The sequence below is a fragment of the Camelus dromedarius genome, chromosome 5 (genome assembly GCF_036321535.1).
Source record: "Camelus dromedarius isolate mCamDro1 chromosome 5, mCamDro1.pat, whole genome shotgun sequence".
NCBI lineage: Eukaryota > Metazoa > Chordata > Mammalia > Artiodactyla > Camelidae > Camelus > Camelus dromedarius.
Window position 1 is genome coordinate 11,232,074 of NC_087440.1, and position 26,406 is coordinate 11,258,479.

The 26,406-nt window shown below is 38.2% G+C and overlaps 1 protein-coding gene across 1 annotated transcript in view; it reads left to right on the forward strand.

Annotated features, from left to right (window-relative positions):
- The window catches only part of PRTG (protogenin), a 111,758-nt gene that overhangs the window by 80,617 nt on the left and 4,735 nt on the right, over positions 1-26,406 (forward strand). The window contains exons 12-16 of the mRNA XM_031453001.2: positions 15,583-15,678; positions 16,348-16,534; positions 17,378-17,505; positions 18,777-18,947; positions 24,986-25,168. Of these exons, the coding sequence (XP_031308861.1) occupies positions 15,583-15,678; positions 16,348-16,534; positions 17,378-17,505; positions 18,777-18,947; positions 24,986-25,168 (765 nt within the window). The remainder of the gene's footprint in view (positions 1-15,582; positions 15,679-16,347; positions 16,535-17,377; positions 17,506-18,776; positions 18,948-24,985; positions 25,169-26,406) is intronic.

Here is a 26,406-nt window from a genome sequence, read left to right on the forward strand (position 1 = left end):
CAAAACAGGCTGAATACTGGTATATTTTCCTGTCTGAACAACTTGATTCTCAGTTGATTTGGATAAGCTACTGTGATAACGTAATCCCAACAGAGTTTATTGAAATTTTACTTTTTTCTTCCACTCTGTGATGCTTGAACTCTTCAAAGACTTTGCGTAACATCCCAGAATGTAGGCTGTCCTGTGTAAGTGGAAGCTTCTTGAATTAGCCAAGATAGGGGACGCCACTAACACTGACCTTATCACAGAAACTAGAGCGGTTGTTTCAGCTGAAGATGAAAATGGCACCTGAGCTTTCTTAGCATGCCAGGATGTTGGTAATAACTTAGGAAACCTGTGCAATGGGCAGCACATTTTGCCTGATTATCACAGTATATGACTTCCCTGGTAGATTGTGTAAGTATATCTAACTCAAGTCATTATTTCAAGTGTATATACTTCCTGCTTCCTTCTAAGAAAGATTTGGAGGGACGCAATACAGAAACACAGAATTCAACAAAATAAAAAAAAGAAATAGGTGATATAAGGCCCAGTGTTGGTAAGGGTTTGGGGTTAGAGAACACTCATATTGATAGTGGGAGTGTAAATTGATATACAGCTTTTCTAAGGATAATTAGGCAACACCAAAGGAGGGGGTGCATTTAATACACACTCTTACCCAGCAACTCCGTTAATAGACGCCTGTCATAAGAAAGTAATAATGAACATTCACAAACATTTAATCACAGGGATGTTCACTGTAGTATACAGGGTCATTTATGATTGTGAAAAGCTGGACAAAACCTAAATGTTCAACTACAGAAGTTTAATAAAATAAACTATGGTACATACATACAACTTGAATAAATGTGGACATTAGAAGGAATGTTTTAGGAGAATGTTTAATAATATGAGTAGTTGTCCGTAGTATATTAAATGAAAAGAGCAGGTTATAAAATGCAAAAAATACTGAGTATGTGTGCAAGTGGCTAGGAAAAGGAATGAAAAAACATACAGACTAATGCTCACAGTGCTTATCTCTGGATGCTGATTTTTAAGGATATTTTCTTTTTCTTTTTTCTTTGGGCTTATCTGAGTTTTATAAACTTTCTGTAACAAATACATATTTGATCATAATGAGAAAAAAACAATAAAGTGCATTTTAATTGACTATACCTAGATGAAGAAATTGGAGCAAAGATAAATCAAGATTGAAAAATCAATGAAACCAGGGTAGCAGCTTCCTTATTGCATGCCGTAAGGTACTGTATGGTTGTTAGAAATGCCTGTAAGTTTAGCTGTGAGCTTCCTTGCAGCCAAAGCAAACCACAAATACTGTTAGCTGTGAGGATCAAGATATTTTAATTATTAGAAGATTGTAATACACTAATTAAATTCCCAAAATACAGTACCTCCAAAAAACTGTGTTCAAATTGTGGGAGATTATCTCTGAATCTGTGTATTGAAAACCGTATTATGCTTGACAATGACTTAAGATAACACAGGAAGAGGATTCCTGTGGTTTCTAGGATCATTTAACAAGTTATAGGGTTTTGAATGACCTAGAGATATTAATGGAGGAAACAATTAAAATAATTTTTTGAACTTTCACCTTTCTCCATCTGGATGACCAAGTATGAAGATTTTTAGTATGGTTTCCGTTTCTTGAATACACTCCTATTCTTTTCATAAAATGGCTTTTTGTCTCAGAAGAAAAATCATGGCAGATGGGCCTTAACTCTGACCTTTCAAAACTATGGAAACTACATCTGAAACACTCTTTTTAAAAGGCCCATTTTCCTATGCACATTTCCACTCTGAGAAATTAAAGTTATTGTTTTAATCATATTAATTCTCTATTCCATGCTGATTCAGTTGCACACTTTATGGCCTTGATTTCTTGGGGCACTCTGTTCCCATGCTGTGTACATATTACAAATTGGTATTCCCGCATGACTCATTGAAAATTAAGGAAAGAAATGTGTGTTTATGTTTATATACAAAGTCCCAGATATTTCTAGAAATTTTATAAGAAGCCTAGAAACATGTTGGTGCTTTTCATTGTCTTGTCAGACAAGAGTTCAATACAAACATTCATATGGATAAGGAGATAAACAGATACAGAGATAAAATTGGCCACTAAGAAAATTAGAGTATTCTGGGGTTAGGAAAGCTTATGAAACCATGATATTGCTCTTTAACAAAAAAACTGACAAATTTGCACTTACAAAAAAATGGACTTTATTTCCCTTAAAAAAAAAAAAACAAACACCACCTTTATTAAAGTCATAGTCTAACCTGCGTAATATTCTTGGCAAAAACACTTAGTCTGAATCTAACCAGGAGGAAACAATTAGATAAATCCAGATGTGAGGCAGTCTACAAAACACCTGGACTGATTCTTTAAAGATGTTCTTGTCATGAAAGATAAGAAAAAGACAGGGAACAGTTCTAGAGGAAGAAGCAGTGTGTGACCTTCAGCTGGATTCAGGAATTGGGGTGGGAGGGGCAGATAATAAAGGACATATTGGTGGGAAATTTAAAAATGTACTGTGTGTCTGATAAAACTGTATCAGTGTTAAATCTATTGGATGTAATAATGGTATTGTGGTTATGTAGGAGAGACTCTCCTGTTCTCAGGGGAAACATGTCCAAGTATTTAGGTGTGAAGTTCAGTGATAGTTCAACAAAAGGAATTGTACACTTGAACACATGCACATACCAATAAGAGAATAAGAAATCAGGAAAATACATCAAAATGTTTAAAAAATAATTTAAAATGTTAAAAATGCCCTGTGCTGTGTGTTTAATCAGCTCTTCCAAGTTAGGAATGGTTTTACAATAATTACGCACATGGTTAAAACAACAGCACTTCTGAAATAACAACTGATTATATAAAACAATTTCTTCCGATGTGTGTGATATTTAAAAGTTATATCAATTGGCATACATTGTAATATAACTTTACCCACTGAGAAATAAATACAGAAAATCAATTTCTTACTCATACTGTCCAGTAGCCCTTCCAACTAAACCTCACTTGAGGAACTAAAAACTGAAATTATTTCTTCTATTCATGGAATGTTTACAAATTGGTGTTTATAATAATATACTTCAGATTGATTATAAGAAATCTTAGGTTTTTCTTTTGAATATTTTACTTATCAGAAAAATGGTTTTTGGTTTAACTCCGTATGCTCAAATTGTTTCAGATTCTCTATCATACCTGTTGAAAGCTATTTAAAGATATATTGAATACCTTCCAAGTACCCCCAAAGATCTTTAGTGTCTTTCAGTATCTGAAAGTATCTATATAAACTTCAGGTTTATATAGAACTTGAGTAGACAGTTTATAGCCAATTAACACGGTAATGACTTGCACCTGCTTATATCAAAGAACTCCCAGAATTCTCTTATCTGCTAGCATTAAAATTGATTTCAGAGTGATACATTCAACAAAGTTTAAATAAATTGCTGTAACACAGTGCTTCTTGTGAGTTCTAAAGGAGGCATAAATAAATAACGAAATCATGTTTTATCACTGTGATTGATGAAGCTGATATTTCACCAGCTTGCATTTCCTACTTGAGAAGAAATTTAAGATTGGTTTCAAGCTGTCTACCTGCTTCTTTCCCATCTTGTAAGCATGCTTTTAACTGCCGAGGTCTGAGATTTGGAGGAATGGTTATCAAAGCACAGATGTTTTTGCCATGAAACTGTGCACCTCCGACCAAGTCACCGTGGTTCAGGAGATGATAGATGGTATTTTCATGTTGCCTCACAAAAAGGTCAAAATGGCATGGCGAGCCCATGATAGTGAAAGGGAGAAATGTTAGTCCTGGAAGGAAATTTATTTCATGGCTTCAGGGGAAGTTTGGTTGTCATGAATAGGCTCTCTCTGTCAGTCTATAAAAATATTGTTTGTAAGGCAATGATGTATGTCAGACAGACAGTGTCTGTGTGTTGGCAGACAGAGCAGCTACTTAAATGCTAAGCCGAATATAGTAACATAAGTCAAGTACTTTGTATGCTTTTAGGATAAGGATTGCTCTGGATAGAAATATCAACATAATCAAAGGGATTTATTTCATTTTCTTAGATAACGACTTTAAGTAAACTTCCTTTGTAAATTTTATAGTCTCGTAAAATGCGCTCCCCACTTCCGCATTCTAACACACTTGTTTATGTTACAAATTCTTGTAATCCGCAATCCCTCCATATTATTCACTTTTAAATTATTCAGGAATAATAGATGTGGACCAGCTTTATTAGAACTCTTCACATAAAGCTGTTACAAATTTTGTAACAGTTAAGCCACTGCTTTTTTGGAGTCTTCTTTCTTTTTCTCCGTCCAGCCCACAGGCACCATCAGCCGTCGGCACAATTTCATTAGTTGATGGTGTAGTTGGAGAGACTCAGTGGCAGTGCTTGCTCATCTTACAAAACTGGACCATTGAGGTGCCTTTCTTCCACAGGGATTCACAAAGGGCAAAGGAATGCCATAAGAAAAGAAAATAAAAGATCAAAACCTGTGTCAGAGCTTCCAATATCACTTTCAAATTCGTTTTTTCAGTGTTTGGTTGTAAATCAGATTCATTCATGGCAATGTTCAAGTAGAAATCTTCAACCCCAAATATATCTTACCCAGACAGCCCCAAGTAATGCATTTGTCAAAGGTGAAAAATGGATTTTAAAAGAAGTCTTAAAAGTCTAACAGAGGTATAAAAATGAAATCATGCCATCAAAAAAGAAATAACATGATCAGAATACTAGTGAAGACAATATAACTGGGAAAGCCTTAGGCTTCTGGATTTTACAAAACAATCTCAGTCTTTTGGGGGAGGTTTTAAAAAATAGAGATTAACAATAGGATATACTTACTTTGGTAGGAAACTGATTCTCAAATGTCACATATAAAGAGCTTTCTTCCAAATTATCCTAAACTCAGTAGGAAAGGGGATGTTTTTACTGGGAGTGAGAGGTGTTATTTGTCTTAAGGCCCTTGGGGTTGGGGTGGGGGGGGCAGAACAAAAGGGACTGAGTCATTTCAGATTTAGACAAATACTCTACCATCAGCTTCCATAGAAAGCTGTTCTGCAGAACACGTAGGGAAAGTTGGGAGAGTGCGAGTGCGGGGGTTGCCCACTCTATCTGCCATTCTGTCCATTTTACACTCAAATAAATATTCTGTATTATCACAGAACAAATTTATAACATTTTGGCATGGTGATCATTAAAAAAAAACTGACTTTAAATTTATAATGCAAACAGTGAAATGTGTTTATGATTAACAATCCATTACAGAAATTCAGTTTATAAACAAAAGGGGAATGAATTTTTCATCCTGAATTAAAGTAAAATTTACATTTTTTTAGCTTAAAAAGCTTTTGCTTTTAAATCAGCCTACTAACACATTTATGTAAGGCATTTTAACTGTCATGAATTAACCTTTTCCATTCTAACAAAAGTCTGATGATACAAGACAAAGAAATCTCTCTTAAAAGACTTGTACTAGGCGGGAGGACATAGCTCAGTGATAGAGCGCGTGCCTAGCGTGCACCAGGTCCTGGGTTCGGTCCCCAGTACCTCCATTAAACAAACAAACCAACAAACCTAATTATGTCCCCCGCCAAAGGCTTGTACTAATCTCAATACAGTTTAGAAAGGAGAGACACAGCATTTTGATAACTTGAAGGCAAATCAAATTGTTCAAATGTGATTTGCATTTTCATTACTGTGCTTAAACATAGCATTTTAAAGCAGAGTATTTCACTCAGCTTTCCTTTCCCACCCATCCCCCTTAGCATTTTTCCTGCTCCTCTGCTCCAGGACCAGACTTGGGCTGGCCCCAGATTCTGTGTCAGAGGCCATGACCCAGGTGTCACAGTGGTCCGTACTGCTGGCCTCTTCTCTGAATAATTATATGGGGGTATTGTGTTGGAGGGACAGGCTTGGGGGCAGTGCAGCCACCCTGGCTAGCCAGACCAAGGAGCCCTCCAGTCGGACTGCAGGGGAACAATGAGCCTGAAAAGGCTCACACCAAACCTTGTAGCACAAAAGATTAAGTTAAAAATGGACATTTGGCCAGGCACTAGGTTTCATCCCTCAGAACTTCACCTTTTCTCACTTATTCTGAGCATTTCCTACTTGAACCAATATTTTCAGACTTCATAGAAGTTGACTTTTTATCAGCAAGTGTTCAGACTTACTTTCGCACATCTATTCCAATTTATTTATTTTTAATGCTTTGAAGCTGTCTTAATTATGACACTTTGTCGGTAATATAAGCAAAGCTTTTTTTTTTTAGCAGTGGTCTAAGGAAATAATTTTAAGTAGTACATAGTGATTTTTAAAGTAATGCTTTTTGTTCTGTTAAAATGTTCTATTAAGCTGCTCCAGCATGTTCATGTCAGTAAACTGAACAAGTGGCCGGGGACTGTCCCAACGTGGATCTGATTCCTTTTCCTTCCTTTAGTTGTAGGATTACTTTTCCCACCACCTGAGAAGTTTGCATAGAAGGACGGGAAATAAAACGCTTTAAGTCTTGATGAGATTTGAATTTTAGAAATTATGTCAGAGGTGGACTCAACTGCTGTGGGGTAAAAGTTTTCTCATGGTCCTGACCTCAGGTTTTCTCTGAATTTTATCTACTCCTACATGTCCACTCTGGCCTGGGTCTTTTCAAGGCTTCTGGAACCTTACCAATTAGCAGCTGGAAGAAATAAAAGCTTGGTTTTCATGAGCCTAGTGTTATCTCTCATTCTTGGTCCACAGCTAAATACTTTGTAACTAATAGTTTTCTATTATGCATTTTCCAAGAAGCCAATCTCCTAGAAATGTCAGTCTTACAGCAGAGAATCCACAAAGTTTGAATGGATATCCATCAGTTTTACCATCTGAGTTCATCTCTGGTCAGAGAACTTTTGATCTTCATGGTGTCTGGGGGAAGGAATGGTGCAGGAACTTCCTACAAGTGAGCCTATTCGTTTTTACCTTTTGTATCGTAAATAAAAAGTCTAAGGACAGAACAATGATGAAAATCCAATAGGACTGGAACTCTTAAAAGTTTTCTCCTCAGAGTAAGTTTATTCCTTAGTGTTTAAATCTCTGATTATTCTGCTTTTGTTTTACTGTGTATTTGATTACTTTGAATGTACATTAATATCACCCACTTATTCGGGGCCTACTCCAGGGATAACCTAAACCCGGAAGGGGCCAAAAAAAGGGTTTAAGTCATAAAGCCTCTTAAGGAGAGGATGACATTGCTTAGAATGTCTTCTCTTAATTTTACACATTTTCTCACATATTTTCCTATTTGGCTTCTCAGATATTAGTGATTATAGGACCCTGGCTTTATCACATAGGCCCAGAAGCACAAAATTGGAGCTGAAGGACAATAAAAATAAATTAAAAAAAAAAAACCCAACCACTCTATGTTGTAGAAGATATAATAATTGATGCTCATAAGGATGATTTTGAAGCGCCAAAGGAAGTTTCAGTTATTTCTAGTGTAGTAAAGAATCAAGGAGGTTTGAAATATTTTCGATATTTTACATGGGAAAAAATGATTGGTTGTTGACAGAAAGCCAGTTTGCTTACATAGAAGTGTCTTAATCTGTAAAATAAAAATAACAGTTCTTATTTTATAGGGTTATTGTAAGGATTATTTAAGATAATGCATATCAAGTACATTGTAGCTTGTTGGCATATAAAACAGTACATTTTCTCAACAGTTCTTCACCATTTTATTATTACCAAAGCAATTCATGTTTGTTATAGAACAGATAGAAATATAGGAAGCAAAGTAACTAAAAATTCTACCATGTAGAGCTAGATAAAATGTTCATGTTTCTGTACATATCAGAAGATAATGCATTTTCATTCCCCTTTATAGCTCTGCCTCTGGTGTCCACTTCCTTGCTCTTTAACTCCATACTTTTTGCTACCCCTAACCTCACGGCTTCCTGATGAATTTATTCTGTTAAAGGACAGAGATAGGCAGACCCTTGGTGACTTCTCTCCAGCTTTGGACACTGTCAGCCATCCTTCCCTTGGTGTCCATGGTATTTTACGTTCCTGGTTCTCCTCATGACTCTTGAAGACCATTTCTCTTTTGGCCCCAAGGTTTCTAGTCCTTGCTGTCTTTTCTCTCCTCTGCCTGCACCCTTTTGTGTAAATAACTGCTGAATGTGGTTCTCCATCCTCACTGCTGGCTCCAGCCCACATTTCTTTTTTTTTTCTTTTTGTGGAGGAGGTAATTAGGTTTATTTATTACTTATGTATTTTTTAGTGGAGGGACTGGGGATTAAACCCAGGACCTTGTGTATGCTGAGCAGACACTACCACTAAGCTATACCCTCCACCCCCTGCCCTTTTTTTCTTTTTCTTCAGCCTACACTTCTTACCACCCTCTGGTCAGCTCCCTTCCCCCCGCATCTCTGATTCAGCATGTCCTTGGCTCCATCAGGCATATGCTCTTCCATTTCTGTCTGGTGAACCCATGCTGGAAACTGGGGATCTTCCCTACTCCTCCTCCTCATTAATCCCTTCTCTCAGCGATTTCATTGAGTCAGCTGTTTTCCATATATAAGTAATAAAATCCACAGTGCCTCGCCTGGCTCTCAAAGCCCTCCGAGATTGACCCCCAGCCGAACTTTTCTGCTTGACCCTCACTCATGCACCCTTTACTGAGCTCTTGCCTGTCACTCATCCCTGATCTGTGAGTTCCTGACCCCGAGCCTTTGCTCATATTCTTCCCATGGCCTCAGTCTCTTCTCCCCCATGCTTATTACAGGAAGGTCAGATTCTGCTCAAATCAAATGCACTCCTTTGATGAAGCCCTCTTCACTCCCAAACTACTAGTAACCGTTCCCTCCTCTGGATTCCCTTAGAGTTTCAACAAATCCCTTTGCAGCAGTTACTGCCTTGCATGGTACTTATGTAGACCTTTGTTTTCGCTCCCCTAGCACACTGTTACCTAAACAAATTTGGGAGTAACTTACATGCTTCAACTTCCTAATCTTAAACATGAGGAAACTGAGTTCTAGGAGACTACCTTTACAGCCACACAGCTATAAAATCCAAGAATGAAAGCCAGATCCCCTAATTCTCAAACCAGCCCTCTCTACATTTATCTATTTAGCACTAAAACACCTACTCAGTGTCAGACATTTTCCTAAGCATTTTATAAATATAAATTCATTTAATCTCCATTTTATAGATGAGGAAACTCAATTCAAACCCAAGCGGTCTGGTTCCAGAGTTCCTTTAACCACTATACCATCATGGTCTTCTAAGTGAGAGGGAGCAGGGAGCAGGGAGTTGTCGGATGCTAAGATTTATATTATAACTACTGATATTTTTATCTGTATATTATTTTTAATCAGTGTGTTACTGTTACTGGCACTCTTTCAGGCACTTTATGTGAATCAGTTCATATCCTCCTCCCATAACCTCAAGAGACAGATGCTGTGTCATCATTGTACCCATTTTATAGGTGATTTTAACCGAGGTAAACAGAGAAAATAACTTACCAAGGTGAAATTGGAATCCAGGCCGTCTAGGTCTGACATCTCAGATAAAGCATAACCCTTGTGCTAAACTGTCAATCTTAACTTCTTGGTAGCACTGAGTCATTAGGAAAGTTACTTCTCTTTGTCTCAGTATCCTCCTGTGTAGAGGATAGGTGACAAAAACAGTACCTCAGTCATGGGGTTTTTAAGTTCATGTGAAATATTTGTATGTATGACAGACCCTGATCCAGGGCAGCCCTTCTCCCTCTTTATAGCTTTGCATTTCATGAAGTCTTTCATTTGGTAAAACTAAAGCCATGGCTGTATTTCATGCATACCTATTTTGAATTGCTCATTTATCAGTTTCAACTGGTATCTGAATAGCTCCCACCTTCTTATTAGATGAGTCATCACTCTCCTTATAGGCACACGGGTGCCATCTAGTGATAGAGAAGGGAAATGCACATTATTTAAGTAAAACACTGAAAGAAGGCGTATTTTGTTGTTGTTGTTTTGTGGTCTTTGAAAACAGGTTGCAATGAAAAAATGGGTATATTATACCAAAACTTTTAGTAGGTTACTTAAGATTGTTGCATGAAGATTCAGTGAATGCATTATTGTTAAATCATACGCTTTTAGAATGGAATTAAGACAGGTTCTTGGTAACACCTAATGGTTAAAACTGGATATAATTAAGAATGAATGAATTTGTTGTGTCCACTTGCTTGCTGTTTTCTAATACAAGTTCTCAAACTCTTCCCATCTCATTTTTTTGAAACAATCTACTGTTCTTCCATTAGTGGGGAAGTCTGTTAAATTATTTTCCAAAGCATTTATCATCATCGAGTTGTTTCTTTATTAACAGATGAGAGCTTATTAGATTAAAATGGAAGACATGGGTGAAGGTAGATCTGACACTGAGAGGATTATACACCATGTGGAGTGGCTGCCAAAACAGCAAGCTTTCTTAGTGGCTATAAACACAAAACACAGCTCCTTCAGTCATGTATACGAGTCACACACACACCTGAGAGCTGGTGCCTGCTCTGTAGCCCAGGGGATGTTCATGAGAACTGAGGGTATTCCAGCTCAGCCTCGGTGTCTGCTGATTTGCTGATACTCTGGATTCTAGACCTTCCTTGTATGAACGAACAACCTTCATATTCATTTGCCTTCCTAAAGGTGACTCCCAAATTTAAGTGCATCTGTAGTTTTGGTAGCGCCTTTTCTGTTCTCCCAGACAGCTCTACTCAAAGAATAACAACAACAGTAATGTTGTGTTTACTAATTATAGGAACTGTACAAAGCCCTTAATAGGCATGATGTCATCTAATACTCTTAAAAATCCCTGAAAAGGATTATATCTCTATGTTCCAAAGGAAAATAAGCAAGGCTTAGAAAACTAAGAAACTTAGCCAAGACTATACAACTGGTAAATCATATAGAGAGAGCATTCATTTACCAGTCTTTCCCCTTTGGTAGATTGAAATTAAAAGCAAGAGTTATGGTTTTCTGGCCTTTTGAGTCTTGCAGACAGTACCTGACTTTTAGCAGGTGCTTTGGTAAGTGTTTATTTGACACCTGTGGACTCTTTGCTTGGCCAGCCAGACTTCTGGTTCTGATTCCTCCTTAAGTGGAAGAGCTGATAGTGAGAATGAAATAGAAAAGAAAGAAGGTGACACAAGTCTTAGAACCAGTGGAGAAAAAATAATGGATATAGTCATAGTGATGTTTCAGGAAGGAGATTGTTTTTTGGCCAAAAAATAAAGAAAAGATAAAGAAAGACAAATTTCTTTGATAAAGAAAGGCAAGTTAATTTGGCTGGGACCACGATCACGTTAACTTAAGCTGACACTCCAGAGTTACGCATCAAAGCGTTCAGAGTCAGATTTGTGTTAAATTAACGTGGGCTTTCTTTCCTGACCCTTCATCTTTCTATATTGCTAAGTCTTTAGGCAAGTTTAACCACAGATCCAAGTGCTACCTATCACCCCTGGGACCATTAAGCAATTAGCCCTGTTGAGTGATTTTTATGCCCCTTGCATTGAGCTTTGAAGGAACTGCGACCACCTCTCTTCCCCACCCGCCTCTCTCTCACTCTCCTTCCCTTGCTGGGTTTGGAGGAGGCCTGCGCTATTCTTTGTGGCTGCTCTTCCTGACTCTGCTGGTTTCCCCCTAAACCGCATAGCCTAAGTCTGCTGAGTCTCGTGTAACCGAGCACCACATACGTGGCAGCGCTTGTCTCAAGGAGGGCTGGAACAGGCCTTGGGAACTGGATCCCTGTGGCATTTCACAGTGTTAATCCTGTCTCTGTTTTGTTTGTCCCTCATGCATCAGAGGGTCTTTGCAGAACTGCAGAGCATTAGGACTTGTGCTGCTTCTGCTGAGATACATCATTGGTACATTTACCTGTACTTAATATATTTGTCCTAAACTTTATTTTTTTACTCTGTATCCTTAATTTTGTAATTGTGCAGCTGTTCTCTGTTTTTTCTTAGCTGATAACTCTTACTGCCTGATAATGCTCATCTTAACATTATTTTGAGGGCTTTGATCCTTTAGGTCCTGTCTTAAATTTACAAAAGTATATGAAATCAAATTTCTAACAAATTGTTTATGAAGAACGAGCCAGGTTTCTCTGGGCTTTCTGGATTCACAGACCAAAATAATACAGTGACTAGATTTTGAAATTGAAGTTGTATTTTTAAAGTCTAAGAGGAGTACGTGGCAAGTGCAGGTGGCTCACTGCTCAGCTTGGCCCCCAACGTGGCACTTTTTAGTTTTAAAAACAAGATTCTTCACAGAGCATGAAGAGTAGATCACATGTGAACAAACGTGAATGGGTTTTCTCTTTCCTTTACCATATTTTTTCCACCTAGTATGTCCTATAATTTTATTTTTTCTACTAAAATAATTTCCAAAATTATCCTGGTTCTTGCTTTACTTTTTGGTGTGGATAGAAAGGAATCTCGTGCACCCAGTATACTTGATTTGCCTGCTCAGTGGTTTGCCTTTTCCTAACCTCGGGTAAACTAGCAGGGGAAGGAGCCTAGCTCTGGAGGCGGTTGCTCTGGCTACAGGGATGATTTCCAGGTGGATGTCGGAAGAGCTGCCTCTCCTTGTGTCGGGCTTGTTGGCGTCTTTGCTGAGAGGGTAATAGCCAGGTGCTGGGAGTGGAAAGGGGGCACCTCTGTGCTCTCATCTTCTTAGGACATATAAGCTGCTTCTGTATGATCAACAGCAACCAAAAAAAGGTTAATTCTGGGTTTAAAATTTAGTGTAAGCAGCTTATTTTTTTTAAAAGAGTAAGAAGAGGAGAATGAAGAATCAATTTTAGGGCTAAAAAATAAGTAAATAACCATTGCAGAGAAGAATTCATGAAATGTTGATTGATTGTTTACACGATGGAAAAAAGATTAATCTCTCCATCTCCACTCATAACCCTCGTCAACATCAGCTTTCTATACGACCTGGCTGTTCCCGTGTCTGGCTGCCGGAGAATGTGAGCTACTTTGGGCAAGTTCTCGTTCATCCTTCCTTTTCTGTATCTCCTGATTCCTGGCATAATACCTCACACTCAGAAGGCTTTCCTAAAGGTACTGTTCTAATTGAGTAGAGACAGTATAAAGAAATACGCTTGAAAAACTTGTGCGGAGAGCCAGTTGAATTCCATTTGTACCCATTCAGAGGGAGAGTTTGTAAGATGGAACTCAGGATTCAGTTGACTAATAGGTTTAGCACTAGGAGGAAAGAAAGAAGAAAACAGATTCAAATTAAGTAGCCATTGATCTGAACAGAAACCTTTTGAATCTTAGAATTTCAGTGCTGGGTGTTAGAAATCGTTTCAAGGATGAAATGCACATGTGTTTCTGCTTTCTGATAATTATTTTATAAAAGTTTGAAAGTATTTGTTTTAACATTCATTATAAGGAAACATACTTGCTGTGACAAAGGCATGTATTTGTATAAATTTAAAGGACCTGTACTTTTTCATAGGAAGTCACAAGTTCTTGGTTCAGCTTTGGGTGATACTGGACTTGCTACTTAACACATTTGTACCACAGTGTATACAGAGGGAATCACATATATCTTATAGAGTATTTTAGGATATCCTTTTAATGCATTTTAATATTAAATATTAGAATATATCAGTTTGAAAAATATTTATGCAAACTGTTAAATTACTTTGGAGAAATTCTAAATTCACAGCTTATTTTTGGATTTTAAATGTTCAAATTCAATCTAGAATTATTTTTTACTATTTTATTCTAAGGCCTTTTTCACATTTGATATATCTATTAAGGATGATTGTTTTCCCTTATGAAACACTGGATTTATTTATGTGTTTGTTTTATTATTATTTAGAAAAGTATCAGGTAGAAATACATTAAAATTAGAAATAGAATCACCATATGATCCAGCAGTCCCACTTCTGGGTATATACCAAAAGGAAATGAAATCAGTATCTCAAAGAGTTATCTGCACTCTCATGTTCATGGCAGCATTATTCACCATAGACAGGTTATGATAACAGCCTAACTGCCTCTTGACAGGTGAATGGATAAAGAAAATGTGGCATATGTGTGTGTGTGTGTGTGTGTGTGTGTGTGTATATATATATATATATATATATATATACACACACACAATGGACATTATATATATATACACACAATGGATATTATATATATATATATATACACGATGGAATATTACTCAGCTTTTAAAAAGAAGGAAATCTTGCCATTTACACAACATAAAAGAACCTAGAGGACATTATGCTAAGTGAAATAAGCCAGGAAGACAGTTACTACATGATCTCAATAAGCCAGAAAGACAATTGCTACATGATCCCACTCATATATGGAATTTAAAATAGTTAAACTCATAGAAGCAGAAAGTAGAATGGTGGTTGCCAGGGGTTTGGGGGTGGGAGAAATGGGGAGATGTTGGTCAGAGGGTACAAAGTTTCAGTTATGCAAGATGAGTAAGTTCTGGGTATCTGATGTACAGTGTGGTGAGTATAGTTATCAATGCTGTATTGTATACTTGAAAATCACTAAGAGTGTAGATCTTAAATGTTCTCACCACACATACCCACACGCAAATAGTAACTGTGGGGTGATGGGTATGTTAATTTCTTTGATTGTAGTGATCATTTCACAGTATATACCTATATCAGACATCAAGTTATATACCTTAAATGTCTGCAACTTTTATTTGTCAGCTATACGTCAATAAAGCTGGAAATAAAGGAATACATTGTTTCTGAATAGTAATTATTTTTGCCCTAATCAGGTATTGCTTTATAGTTAAATGTTATCATAAACACTTATATTTAAATGTATTCATATCATTAAACTTATTGAATATCTTCTAAAGTATATTATTTAGGATTTATGATGACTTATTTCCTACAAGGCATGAAAAAATTTTTGTTTTAATATGCATGGGATGGACTTCAGTTTCCATATTGTGATAGTTAATGGACACCAGTAGAGGGAGCTCCAGCGCATCTTTCTTGGTAAATTTAGCTCAACTTGATCATGTCGGTTTGTGGAGAGGGCACAGGTAGAAATAAACTTAAATAACACATGGTTATAAACATTTTCAAAGGTACTCAAGAGTGACGACTGTAATTCTTCTTACCTTTTAGGGGGGAAACAATCTGTTGGATTTCCATGCTTTTAAGTTAACGACCCTTAAATAACTAAACAAAGAGCTTGTATGTAGTGTAACCCCTTGTAAGGGGCCCATTGACAGCCCAAGACTTTTAAAATCTAGAATCTGTGTCTGGTCAGTTGAAGAAGAGGAGGAAGAGTGGTGGTGGTAATGTCATTGTTCGAAGTGAGGCTAAATAAAGTAAAATTTTAATATTTGGTAGATGGTCCCAGTAGCCATGCCATAATAAGGTGAATTGCTGAATCATTGTGAAGAATAGGAAGAGAAAGAAAGTTTTCATTTTACTTAGAGCCCTTATGCATTCGAAAGTTTTTTGAAACCCAAATCTAGATTCTAGAACCTTTGTTCTAGAACCTTTGTTCCTAACTAGAGGGCTGGACCTAATTACTACCTCTTGGTTTCTTTATAGACCCCAGAAGAAAATACCATGTGAGGCTGCTGGCTTACAACAACATAGAAGATGGCTATCAGGCGGACCAGACAGTCAGTACTCCAGGATGCGTGTGTAAGTAACAGTTACAGTAGTTTGTTTCACCATGTAAGACACACGCTCCTTTTTCTCCTTTTCGTTCTTTACATTTAAGTCTCATTACTACTTGCACACCTTGGTGGTTTTTATTACTTTATATTCTCCAAGGTGCCTAACATACTATTTTGAACAAGTACGTACTCAGTGAGATGTACTTAATTATAAGAACCTATTTTTGTTTTGCATGCAAAAGACCATTAGAAATTTAACTGGGAAAATAACCCAGAATACTTACATACACTAAGTTTTCTTTTATCTCCTTTAATCTTGAGGCTAATTCTTTCCTTCCAGTTGCTGTTCAGTTTTATTGCTACTAAGAGCTGTTTGGTTTTATTGCTACTAAAGAGGATGTGGGTCTAGTTTTAAGCCTATGGCTGGCTTTCTGAGTGTCTCTGGCTGGTAGCTTGACCTCTCTGTGCTTCTGTTTTACATTCTAAATATTGATAATGTTTAATTCCTTATCTAACTCATGGAAGAGTCGTTTTGGTTTAAATAATATATCGCTAAACCACTGTGAACCTGTGGTGGAAGAAATACCTAAAGTCAACTTATGGGAGGAGGGGACGTATTATGATTTTACCATTTTATTACCTTCTACATTAAATGCTACACCATGCAGTAAATTAACATTGTCTTTTTCAATAGCTGTCCGTGATCGCATGGTTCCTCCTCCACCACCACCCCACCACCTCTATGCGAAGGCTAACACCTCATCTTCCATATTCCTGCACTGGAGGAGGCCTGCGTTCACCACGGCACAAATAATTAACTACACCGTCCGCTGTAACCCTGTTGGCCTGCAGAATGCTTCTTTGGTTCTGTACCTTCAAACGTATGTAGCTTCTATTAATGGTTGTTTTCTTCACTCTCCTCCCCACTCGCTCTTCCTTCTTTACCATCTTGGGCCAGCTTGAGCTCCAGCGGGAAGCATCTGTCTCAGGACTTGTCTTACTTATAAAGTGGTGGGAATGGTGCATCTTTACCATACTCAGTTCTGAAACCTGTATTTTTTGAAATTTAATTTCCATAAATGATTTTTTATTGTTGTTTCCCCAGCCTCATGGAGCAAGGTTAGGCAAGAAGCTATTACTCATTTCAAGTAGCTAAACTTAGCATGTTTAAGGAAAGAAACAAGACCGTTTTCATGCTGCCATCAAAAAATGAAGCTCGTTGTTCTGTTTTCTAGATCATAGAAAGATAGCCATCATTATGCTTTAAAAGACTGGTTTGACTTCCGGTATTTCACAGGAAATCCTTTTGTATTGGGACATTTCTGTCCTGTTAATTTCCCAGTTTCCTCTCAAAGAAGCAATTTTTAGGCTTATTTCTATAACACCAAATATAACATTTTATTTATTTTTTTTTAATTTTTTTATTTAAACAACTTTATTGTGGTATGATTTCCTGTGAAGTAAATCACACACACTTAAAATGTACAATTTGATTGATTTTTGATAAGTGTATACACCAATGAAACCACTACCACAATCAAGACCTAATGTAGCATTTAAATAGTCAAATTAGATTGCTCTTTTAATTTAAAAACATTTTCTTAAGAAAATGAGGAGGTAGTGAATAATAACAGTGTGCCCTACCTGTATTGATTGGAAATACTGACCATCTTTTAGAAACCATGTGCTACCAGCATTAACAACTTCATTCCTCATTACCATAGATCAGAAACTCACATGTTGGTTCAAGGTCTAGAACCAAACACCAAATATGAATTTGCTGTTCGACTACACGTGGATCAGCTTTCCAGTCCCTGGAGCCCGGTTGTCTACCACTCCACGCTTCCAGAAGGTAAAGAAAGCAGCTCCCCTATGGGTTTTATCTGCATGTTAGAGTATATACGTATATAATATATATGTGTGTGTGTGCGCGCACGCGCGTGTGTGTGTGTGTGTGTCACTTTGAAGAAGATACTGCCGTGGTTGCTACCTACCTGTTGAAGTGTATGTATTTGTTTTCTTTAGTTTCTTAACTTTTGAAATTTCTGTTCCTTTATTGTAGTAAAAACATTTTCCCTCTCAATGTATTGCATAAGCAGGTGGGCTTAAATTTAGTGTCTCTTTAGGGGATGCTGCATGTTCTAAAATCAGGTGTGCCGTGCAAGGCTGCACCCAAATAATTTAAAATGGAAAAAAGTGAATAATGTATTTAATGATGTTAGGAGCCCGCATTAGAACCTAATGTGAGCTCCTAGCTTGGTGCTGTGCGTAGTGCAGTCGAGACGAGCACCAGTTTTGAGGCTTACCTACAGCACTTGATACAGTATTCCATGTCTCAAACCTGCTTTTCCTTTTCTCTAGAATGAGGTCTACATGATCCATCTGTAAGGACCATTGCAGCTCTATTTTAATGATGCCGAGAGAAGGCAGAGGGCGTTTATTTCAGTGAGCACTGGTCTGTTTTGCTAAGGTTTAGGCAGTACTCCATATGCAATGTGATACCCAAAACAAGTTCCTCACACTTTTAGCATATTGAACATGGGGTCAACTAAAATCCCTAGACTTCACTACCTTTTCATAGATACAAGTTATTAGTCTAAAGTCTGTCTTACAAGCTCACTGATTCACAACTTTTTGAAGAAGAAGTAAATATTTTGGTCTCATTAGTATTTTCTTCACTGGTTTCCTAGAGCAGATTAAGCATACATTCTGTGCATTTTAGTAAGAAACACAGAGTGGATTCTATACCTCACAGGATGCCTAACAGGCAGGTGCTCCTGGTGGAACTGTACACCTTTCTAGTCGTCAGTGTGGCAAAACAGTATGAAGAGCCCTAAAAATGCTGACGACCTGCGACTTAGTAATTCCTCATCGGGGTATCTACCATCTCCTTTGGGTTTTTTTAGTGTTTTAAGCATCAGGCTTTCAGATAAAGAAGGAAAAAATCATAATCTGCTATTATCACCGGTGGGCTGTGAAAGCTATGATTTTGAGATGTTTTTACAGTGGTTTCTAGTTTTTTAAACTCTTTTCTATGCCCGCCTATCAGTCCGTTAGCCAGGTATTTGAGTCTTTATGACCATTATCTCCTAATAACACAGTGTTTTCCACGTGTGTGCACAGCACCGGCAGGCCCACCGGTTGGAGTAAAAGTGACGCTGATAGAGGATGACACTGCTCTGGTGTCTTGGAAACCTCCTGACGGCCCGGAGACGGTTGTGACGCGCTACACTATCTTGTACGCATCCAGGAAGGCCTGGATTGCAGGAGAGTGGCAGGTCCTACACCGCGAAGGTAAATAGGATCATAAATTACCAGAGGGGACAAGAAGTAAGATGATCAGTGATAAGGAAACAAAGGGAAAGAGAGGGATCTAGAGTTTGTTTTGAAGGTATAATTATGAAGTAACCAATTAAGGATTTGGGTTTTGTTCAAAGGCCATTGGGAAGTCACCCACATACTGCAAGCATGAGCATGATTTGCATTTCAGAAAGATCACTCTGAGTATTGTGAAGAGAAGAGGTTTGGTAGAGGAGGACTAGGGGCAAGCATGATACAAGGAGACCAGGAAGGACTTGTGGTCTAGGAAAGAGATGAGAAGCCTGGATGATGGTGGCAAGCATTGAGGTAGAAAGGAGAGGGTGGTTGAAAGAGATCAAGGAGGTGAAATTAACAGGACTCGGTAGCTAAAGGAGGGAAGGAGAAGGGGTCAGGGAGGGAGAATTGTTACAGGTAAGTAGTAGATTTCCAGGGGTTGTGTGTCTTGCGCTGGAGTAGCCATCGCTGGAAGAAGACCTGATTTAAAGGAGAAGACCTTTGTACGGCTACAGAAATGGTCCACATGCAAATGAATTGACCCATGTGGTTGTCACGGTCCACCTAAGTACTGGGGAAAGCTGATTAGGGCTTAAGAACACTAAATCTAAATTTTTTAACACCAATTTTGTTTTGGCTAAGAGAAACTGAATTGTAGAACTCACCATTCTTACTTCATGCTTTTATCAGTATGCCCTTTTAACATTTTTGAGTCTTTCATTTGGACAAGTCCCAGATGCCAGTTTTTAGATGGGCCATCACATAAATAGAATAATTTCATTATTTTGGCACTTTCTAAATTCAGACACGCATGCTGGGAAAAGAACAGTTTTCCAAGCAATTAAAAACTTAAGCATGATTTTGAGGAGGAAATTTGTTGGCAGTCTACATACTCTAACTACTTTACAGTACCAGGCACTTCCACTTACATTTTACCTTTAATGCGGAATATTTACCCAATTAAGAGAATGTACTTCAAGGCCACTTACCTGGATGTAATGAATATATAACGCTTTTTGTGACTGTGAAATAAACAGTAACTGTAGCTGGCATTTTGATAGTTATGTATTCATATTTTTCACTAAGCAAATGCCCCACTAAGTAATGATTTCCTAGTCACTGAAGAGCGTGTAAATACATGCTTGCTACTAATACAGTTTTACATTTTATCCATTATCCATCACTGCCCTAACAAACCACTCTAAAATTCAGCTATTATGTTTTCTCCCAATTCTGTGAGTCAACAATTTGGACTGGGATCAGCCAGGCAGTTCTGTTGGTCTCTCCTCAGGTCACTCATGAGGCTCTAGTCATCTCAGGGTTTCAGCAGGGCGTAGGTAGCTTACAAACAACGAGAGAGTTCCAGCATAAGGAAGACAGGGAGGAAACCCCATGTACAGAGCTTGCAAGCCTCTGCCTGTATCACATTTGCTAACACCGCCCCCGCCCCCCACCCCGCAAAGCAAATCATGTAGACAAGCCCAGCGTCAGTGTGGGAAGGGAGTGCCCACAGGTGTGGAGAGATGGAGGCACGGTTTATGCAGGGCTTTTCATCTTACGGTCTACCCCAATATTCTTAAAATATGTAATTCAGTTTTCACTGATAAATTCCAAAATTATGTATTGACACAACGTTTGACCAAGTGACTAACCTGATTTAAGGAGTGTTACTTATAAGTACTAATAACAAATTTTGATCACTTGAGCACATACTTCCTTTAGCTCTTCATTTGTACCTGCCTAGAAAAAACAGTATTTTGGTTTGGTTCCTTTTAACGCATTCATTTGTCAATTTCAGACAAGGCTCAGAAAACAAAATTTTGCCTTACTGATGGTGCAGTAGTGAAATGGGTTGTAATCTCAGGTTTTACTTCTATATAAGCCTTTCTAACTTATGTAAGAGTGCATGAGGGAAAAAAAATCTATTTTTGCCTTTATGCCGCTTGTATAATTTTAAGAAATATTATCAGTGAAAAGCTTTTGTCTTTTATTAAATGTAGGGAACCTTTTTCATAGCTAATGGTAGTAATTCATAGAGAACAAAAGAAACAACATAAGTAAAAAGCAATTGTGTTTACTTTCTTCAGAGAGAAAAATATAAAAAGTTTGAGTTACCCACTTCTAAACAAAAAGCAGAGAATACAGCATGACATTTAAAGAAAAAAACTTTTCTTTATTATGGCAACTTTTGGAAAGGTAATGGTGTAGAAAAATATAGAGGGCAAAAGAGGAGGAATATCAATATCTCTTTCATATATATCTGTTAATCTTCTATACATAGTATGCTTATACACTTATGTATATAATTAATTTACATATTTACTGCCACGTGGAACAGAATTGTTTGCATTAGTTAAAACATTTTTAAGATGTTCTTGGTAACCGTGTATTTGTGGCTAAAATGGGACATGGGTAAATAGTTTAGCAGAAGTGTGACATGAAATCATAATTGAAAGTGGATCAGAAATTACAGCCTTTACCTTCCTGATATGATGTAAATCAGCACAAAGTACTCAGTTATTTTTAAATCTACAGGGTGTGCTGTAAGAAATCACTCTACTACAGCAATTTCTGTCCCTCTTGGTGTTACTTTCCCAAGAACATAAATGTGCCCTCCTTCAAAAAAAAAAAAAAAGTTCCGTAACAAAATAAATTTGAGAAACACCATATGCCATTTCCTCCTATTAGAGATTCATATTGGAAAATTAAGTCTTTCAGTAAAGGAACTCACTTAACTTAACATTTGCCAAATGCCTTGGACTACTGATAGTAAGAACATATTGATTTATTAAATGGCTCCTTATTGAGTGATTACTATGTGCCAGACTCTTTTCTGGGCATTGGCAATACCACAGGGAACAAAACCATGTCGATTTCTCATTGGAGCTTACATCTCAGGTAACAAACAAGTATGTAAATGTTCAGGCAGTGTCCTAGTGCTATGAAGAAAGCTGCAGTAGGGGAAAGAACAAAGTGGTGCAGTCAGTGAGCAAAGTTCTTTTGGAAGAAGCGAAATCTGAGCAGAGCTGTATGGATATCTGGGGGAAGTGCACGGGCCCTGAGACAGAAGTGTGCTTGGCGTTTTAGAAGAGAAACAAGAAGGCCAGGCAGGCTAGAGTGAGGGGAAGAGTAAAAGGGTGGGAAATGAGGTGGGAAGGTAACCAGGGGAAGAGCTTGTGCCAGGCCATGTGGACCACAGATTTTGTTCTAGGAGAGATGGAAGCCCTTGTGGACTTTTGATCAGGTTTACATTTGTAAAGGATTGCTTTGGCAGCCCCTAACAGCCTCCCTGAAAAAGTGATTATAAGGAGGTAAGAGTAGAAACGTTGGGAGACCATTTAATATGCACGTGTCCATGTGAGAGTTAATGGGGGTTTGGGTAGGAATAATACTGAGGAAAGGAAGAAGAAACTGTTAGTAATTTGAAAGAACACCCTATTGATTTGTCACAGATTGATGTGGGATATATGGAAAAAGAGAAGCAAAATTAGTGGAGGAAGTCAAAAGTTTGGTTTCAAACATGTGGAATTTGAGGTGCCGCTTAGATGTCCAGGTAGAGAGGTTGAGTAAGCAGTGGGGGGGTTAAATTCCTGGGAGAGGGGACCAGTGGTGTAACTTAGAAGTCATCAGTGTGGAGGTGACATTTAAGATGGTGGAACTGGAAGAAAATCACGTTAGAGAGAATGGACAGAAGAGAGAAGGGTGTGAGACTGCCTTCTGGGGTGTTCCTCCAACCTCAAAATCTTACCCTTTACTTTTCTGTATTAAATGAACACTCTTTTGGTAACAAATGGCTCATATTTTAATATATGTTCAGTTGGTATTTACTGAGGATCATCTTGTACAAAGTGTTACGCTAGCCACCTTAAGCTGTTCAAATGTGAAAAAGAAAATTTTCAGTCCTCCAGAAAGGGAGGTGGGGAGATCAGAAGTGAGGAAAGAGGCTTACTTTCATTGAGTCTATTCTCTTGTGTCAGACACTTGCCCATGGTAGTTTATTTAATCCTTGTTACAATTCTGTGAGGTGAGGATATGGCCCCCGTGAGGGAAGGGGAGTTCAGTGATGTGCCCCAGGTTGCAAATTACTCAGTTGGTAACACACCAGGATTTGGTCAACATTGGTCCAACACTGAGCCTGTTACACTGTCTGGTTTGTGAAACTCCTTGTCTAGCCAAAGATTCAGACACATGTAAAAGGCTGTGGACTGAAATAATCACACTGACCGGGACTGAGACAGTTTGCTGAGAGACTATAGTGACTGATCGCTTTACTGTTTGGGAACTGCTTTAAATGTGCAGAATCAGAATGTAATAGTTTGCTTTTTTTCTCTCTGTGGGAGGAAGGGGAGCATGCATGTACGTACACACACACAGCTCATCTGCTGTTAATTTTAAATTAAGTGAAAGAATTTTAATTTCAGGTGGTGATTGGCTTTGCCAAGCATTTTCTAAAATTAAATGTAAAGTATTCTATGATAAAATGGAAAGGCAATTTGTCTATTTGTGAAGAAATCAAAATGTTCTTCCTTCTAGCTAATTGTAACATGTCATAGTACATTGTTGCTTTTTATTTCACATGCCTAAGGACACATAGGAGTGGAAAGATTCTTCCTGATTCTAAATAAGGGTCAGTTTGTTTACTTAACACTTGTGACTCAAGTAGCTCACACTCTCTCCAGGCCAAGCTGAAACCAGAGCACATGAAAACAGTGTTCAGCTCCTTGCACTGCTGCTTGGTTTGGCTGCCTCCCACCATGTGACCCACAGAGGTGGCCTCTGAATCATGACCTCAGCTCTCAGATCACCCGACACTTCACTTGCGTAATGAAATATACTGTAGCAGGTGCACTAGAAGAGCCGGCCGGCTCTGGGCTGGAGGTGACAGCTACAAGCTATTCCAAGTGCTCTGAAACGACTGTTAAGGATGCCCTGCGTCAGGAAGAAATGAGAAGAAATCACCGCAGGGAAGCTCAGTTTCTCTGTGAACATCCACCCACAGATGCAGTGCAGGGACAACTTCCTGGCTGAATTTCTGTTACACGTGCTTTCTTAACATTAGGACTAGCTACTAAGGTGTGAGTCCCTTTTGTAAGAAAAACACTTCAGTGCCATGGTGGAACGAGTACAGAAAGACCCCTCGAGAAATAGCAGTGCCCAAATGTGACTCCTTAGCAGTCATGCCATCAGAGAAGATACCTTTCAATACCAAATATCTATCAATTGAAATGACGGTGACTTTTAGAGAGAAGTAGACGCCAGCCAGATTGCTGGTGCTAATTTTAATAGTCAATCTGAGATCTAGATTTTTAGCATTCTGAGGTTCCGACACAACTCTGGCATTTTCTTGCCTGTTTACATCCAAGAACTCTTAGATAATGATTAGGAGGTTGAAAAATACATTCATACTTTCAGAAGTAATTGTGTTGTTTGTAATTTGTCTATCACAATTACCATAAGTAGTTTAAACATTCCTAAAAGAAAAAAAAAAGACTTTCACATTGGATTTTTAAAATCTAATTATAATTGTTGAATCTGAGTTCATTATGTCCTTTTCTCTTTACCTATGTTTGAAATATTCCAAAATAAAATGTTTTCAATGCTGTTTGTATCCATACCTATATAAAGAGTGAAACATTATATATATGTTTATAATTTTTTGGTTAAAAAAAAATCCAAACAAAAATACATGCTGCTTTTACAAGCTACTCTTAATACAAAATTACAAGGAAGAATTATATATTTATAGGGGCAGTGTGCATGGTGCAATGTTAAATTAAAATTTTAGGATATAAGAATGGTTGTGGTAAATATGTACTCATACGTGTATTGTACACACACAAATACACCAAAATGTTAACAATAGGAAATTGTCATTTTATTCATACTTATCTTTATTTTACAAACATTTTACAATAAATGTATTACTTTTATAATCATAAAAATAAGACCATGTTTGTGTGATTGAAAGAATGAATAAAAGATAAAGTTTGCTTAATTTGTAATTGATATATTTATAGGGGCAATAACCATGGCTTTGCTAGAAAACCTGGTGGCAGGAAATATATACATTGTCAAGATATCTGCATCCAATGAGGTGGGAGAAGGACCCTTTTCAAACTCTGTGGAGCTAGCAGTGCTTCCAAAGGAAACCCCAGAATCAAATCAGAGGCCCAAGCGTTTAGATCCTGCTGATGCCAAAGGTCGGTATGCTGCCGTTAGTCACTGATATTCCTCAGGAAAAGAAAGTACACATGCTGTTTTCCAGCTCCCCATGCTTTGTTTCCACTCCTACCATGGCCATGTCTACACCTGGTCTCGGCTCCTTGAATTGTTGCTGGTGAGGTTCTGGTGCTGTGGAGCTGCATGGCTCGCTCTGCACTCCTAGGAGACAGGCTTCAGCTCAGAATTAACTGCAGTTTTCAGACCACTGTGTCCCAGTCTTCTCTTCCCAGCTGTGCAGCCACCAAGACAGAGGAGCCACACCACCCGTGAACTGGTGGGAGTAGGCGTCCTGGGAGGTTTCGTGGAAATAAATAGCAGTGGTAGTTGTGGTGTTCAAGCTAAGGAGAACATGGTTTTCATTAAGTGTTCACCACAAAAGAAAAAAAGAAAAGAAAAAAGAAAGCTTTTCCAGAGAGAAAGTTGTTTCTCTTCAGAAAGCAATTGGAAAAAATACCTTTAACGAGCCACTCTCACTCCACTCAGGGTATCGTCCTTCTGTTCTCAAGAAACTGGAGGTCCCCTATGATACAGGACTAGATGCCTCCTTTTCCTCCTCTGGGGGAGGTGGCCTGTGTGGGGATGAGGGTGTGACGGGGACAGCTTTAAAGGGAGGAGATGCCAGCTGAACTCAGGATGGGATTAAGGGCTCTTAATTCCCCAGAGAATAGTCATTCAGTATCGTGTGTTTGAAGGGGGGCAGTGAGGGTAGAACTGGGAAGGAGGGAGAGAAACAGAAAACGGCAGGACAGTCGGATTTAAGCACTGGAAGGAGGTAGCCACAGTAGATACAGTGTCATCAGGGGAAGCTGAGAGCAATACGTTGCTAGTCAAAGTGTCAAGGGACCAGCAGTGTGAATTATCACCTGAGAGCTTACTAGATGTGCAGAATCAGGGGCCCAGATGTAGCAAATCCTCTAGTGACTCTTATGCACATTAAAGGTTGAGAAGCACTGCTATGTAAATGAAAATACATAAACGGAAAACTAATCTGCAGTTACAGATCTACTTTTAGGGTAATATGCCAGGAAAGCTATCCTTTGGTCCATCAGTGAACATCTGTGCTTTGCACCTTTTAGCCTTATACATTGTGAACTGATGTTCATGTTTGACATAGTAATATAATATCTAGAACTCATATTTAGAGCCTTCGATATGAGAAGATAAACCAATTTTAAGATTACTGATCAAAGAGTAATCTGTCTTTTCTGCTTAGACA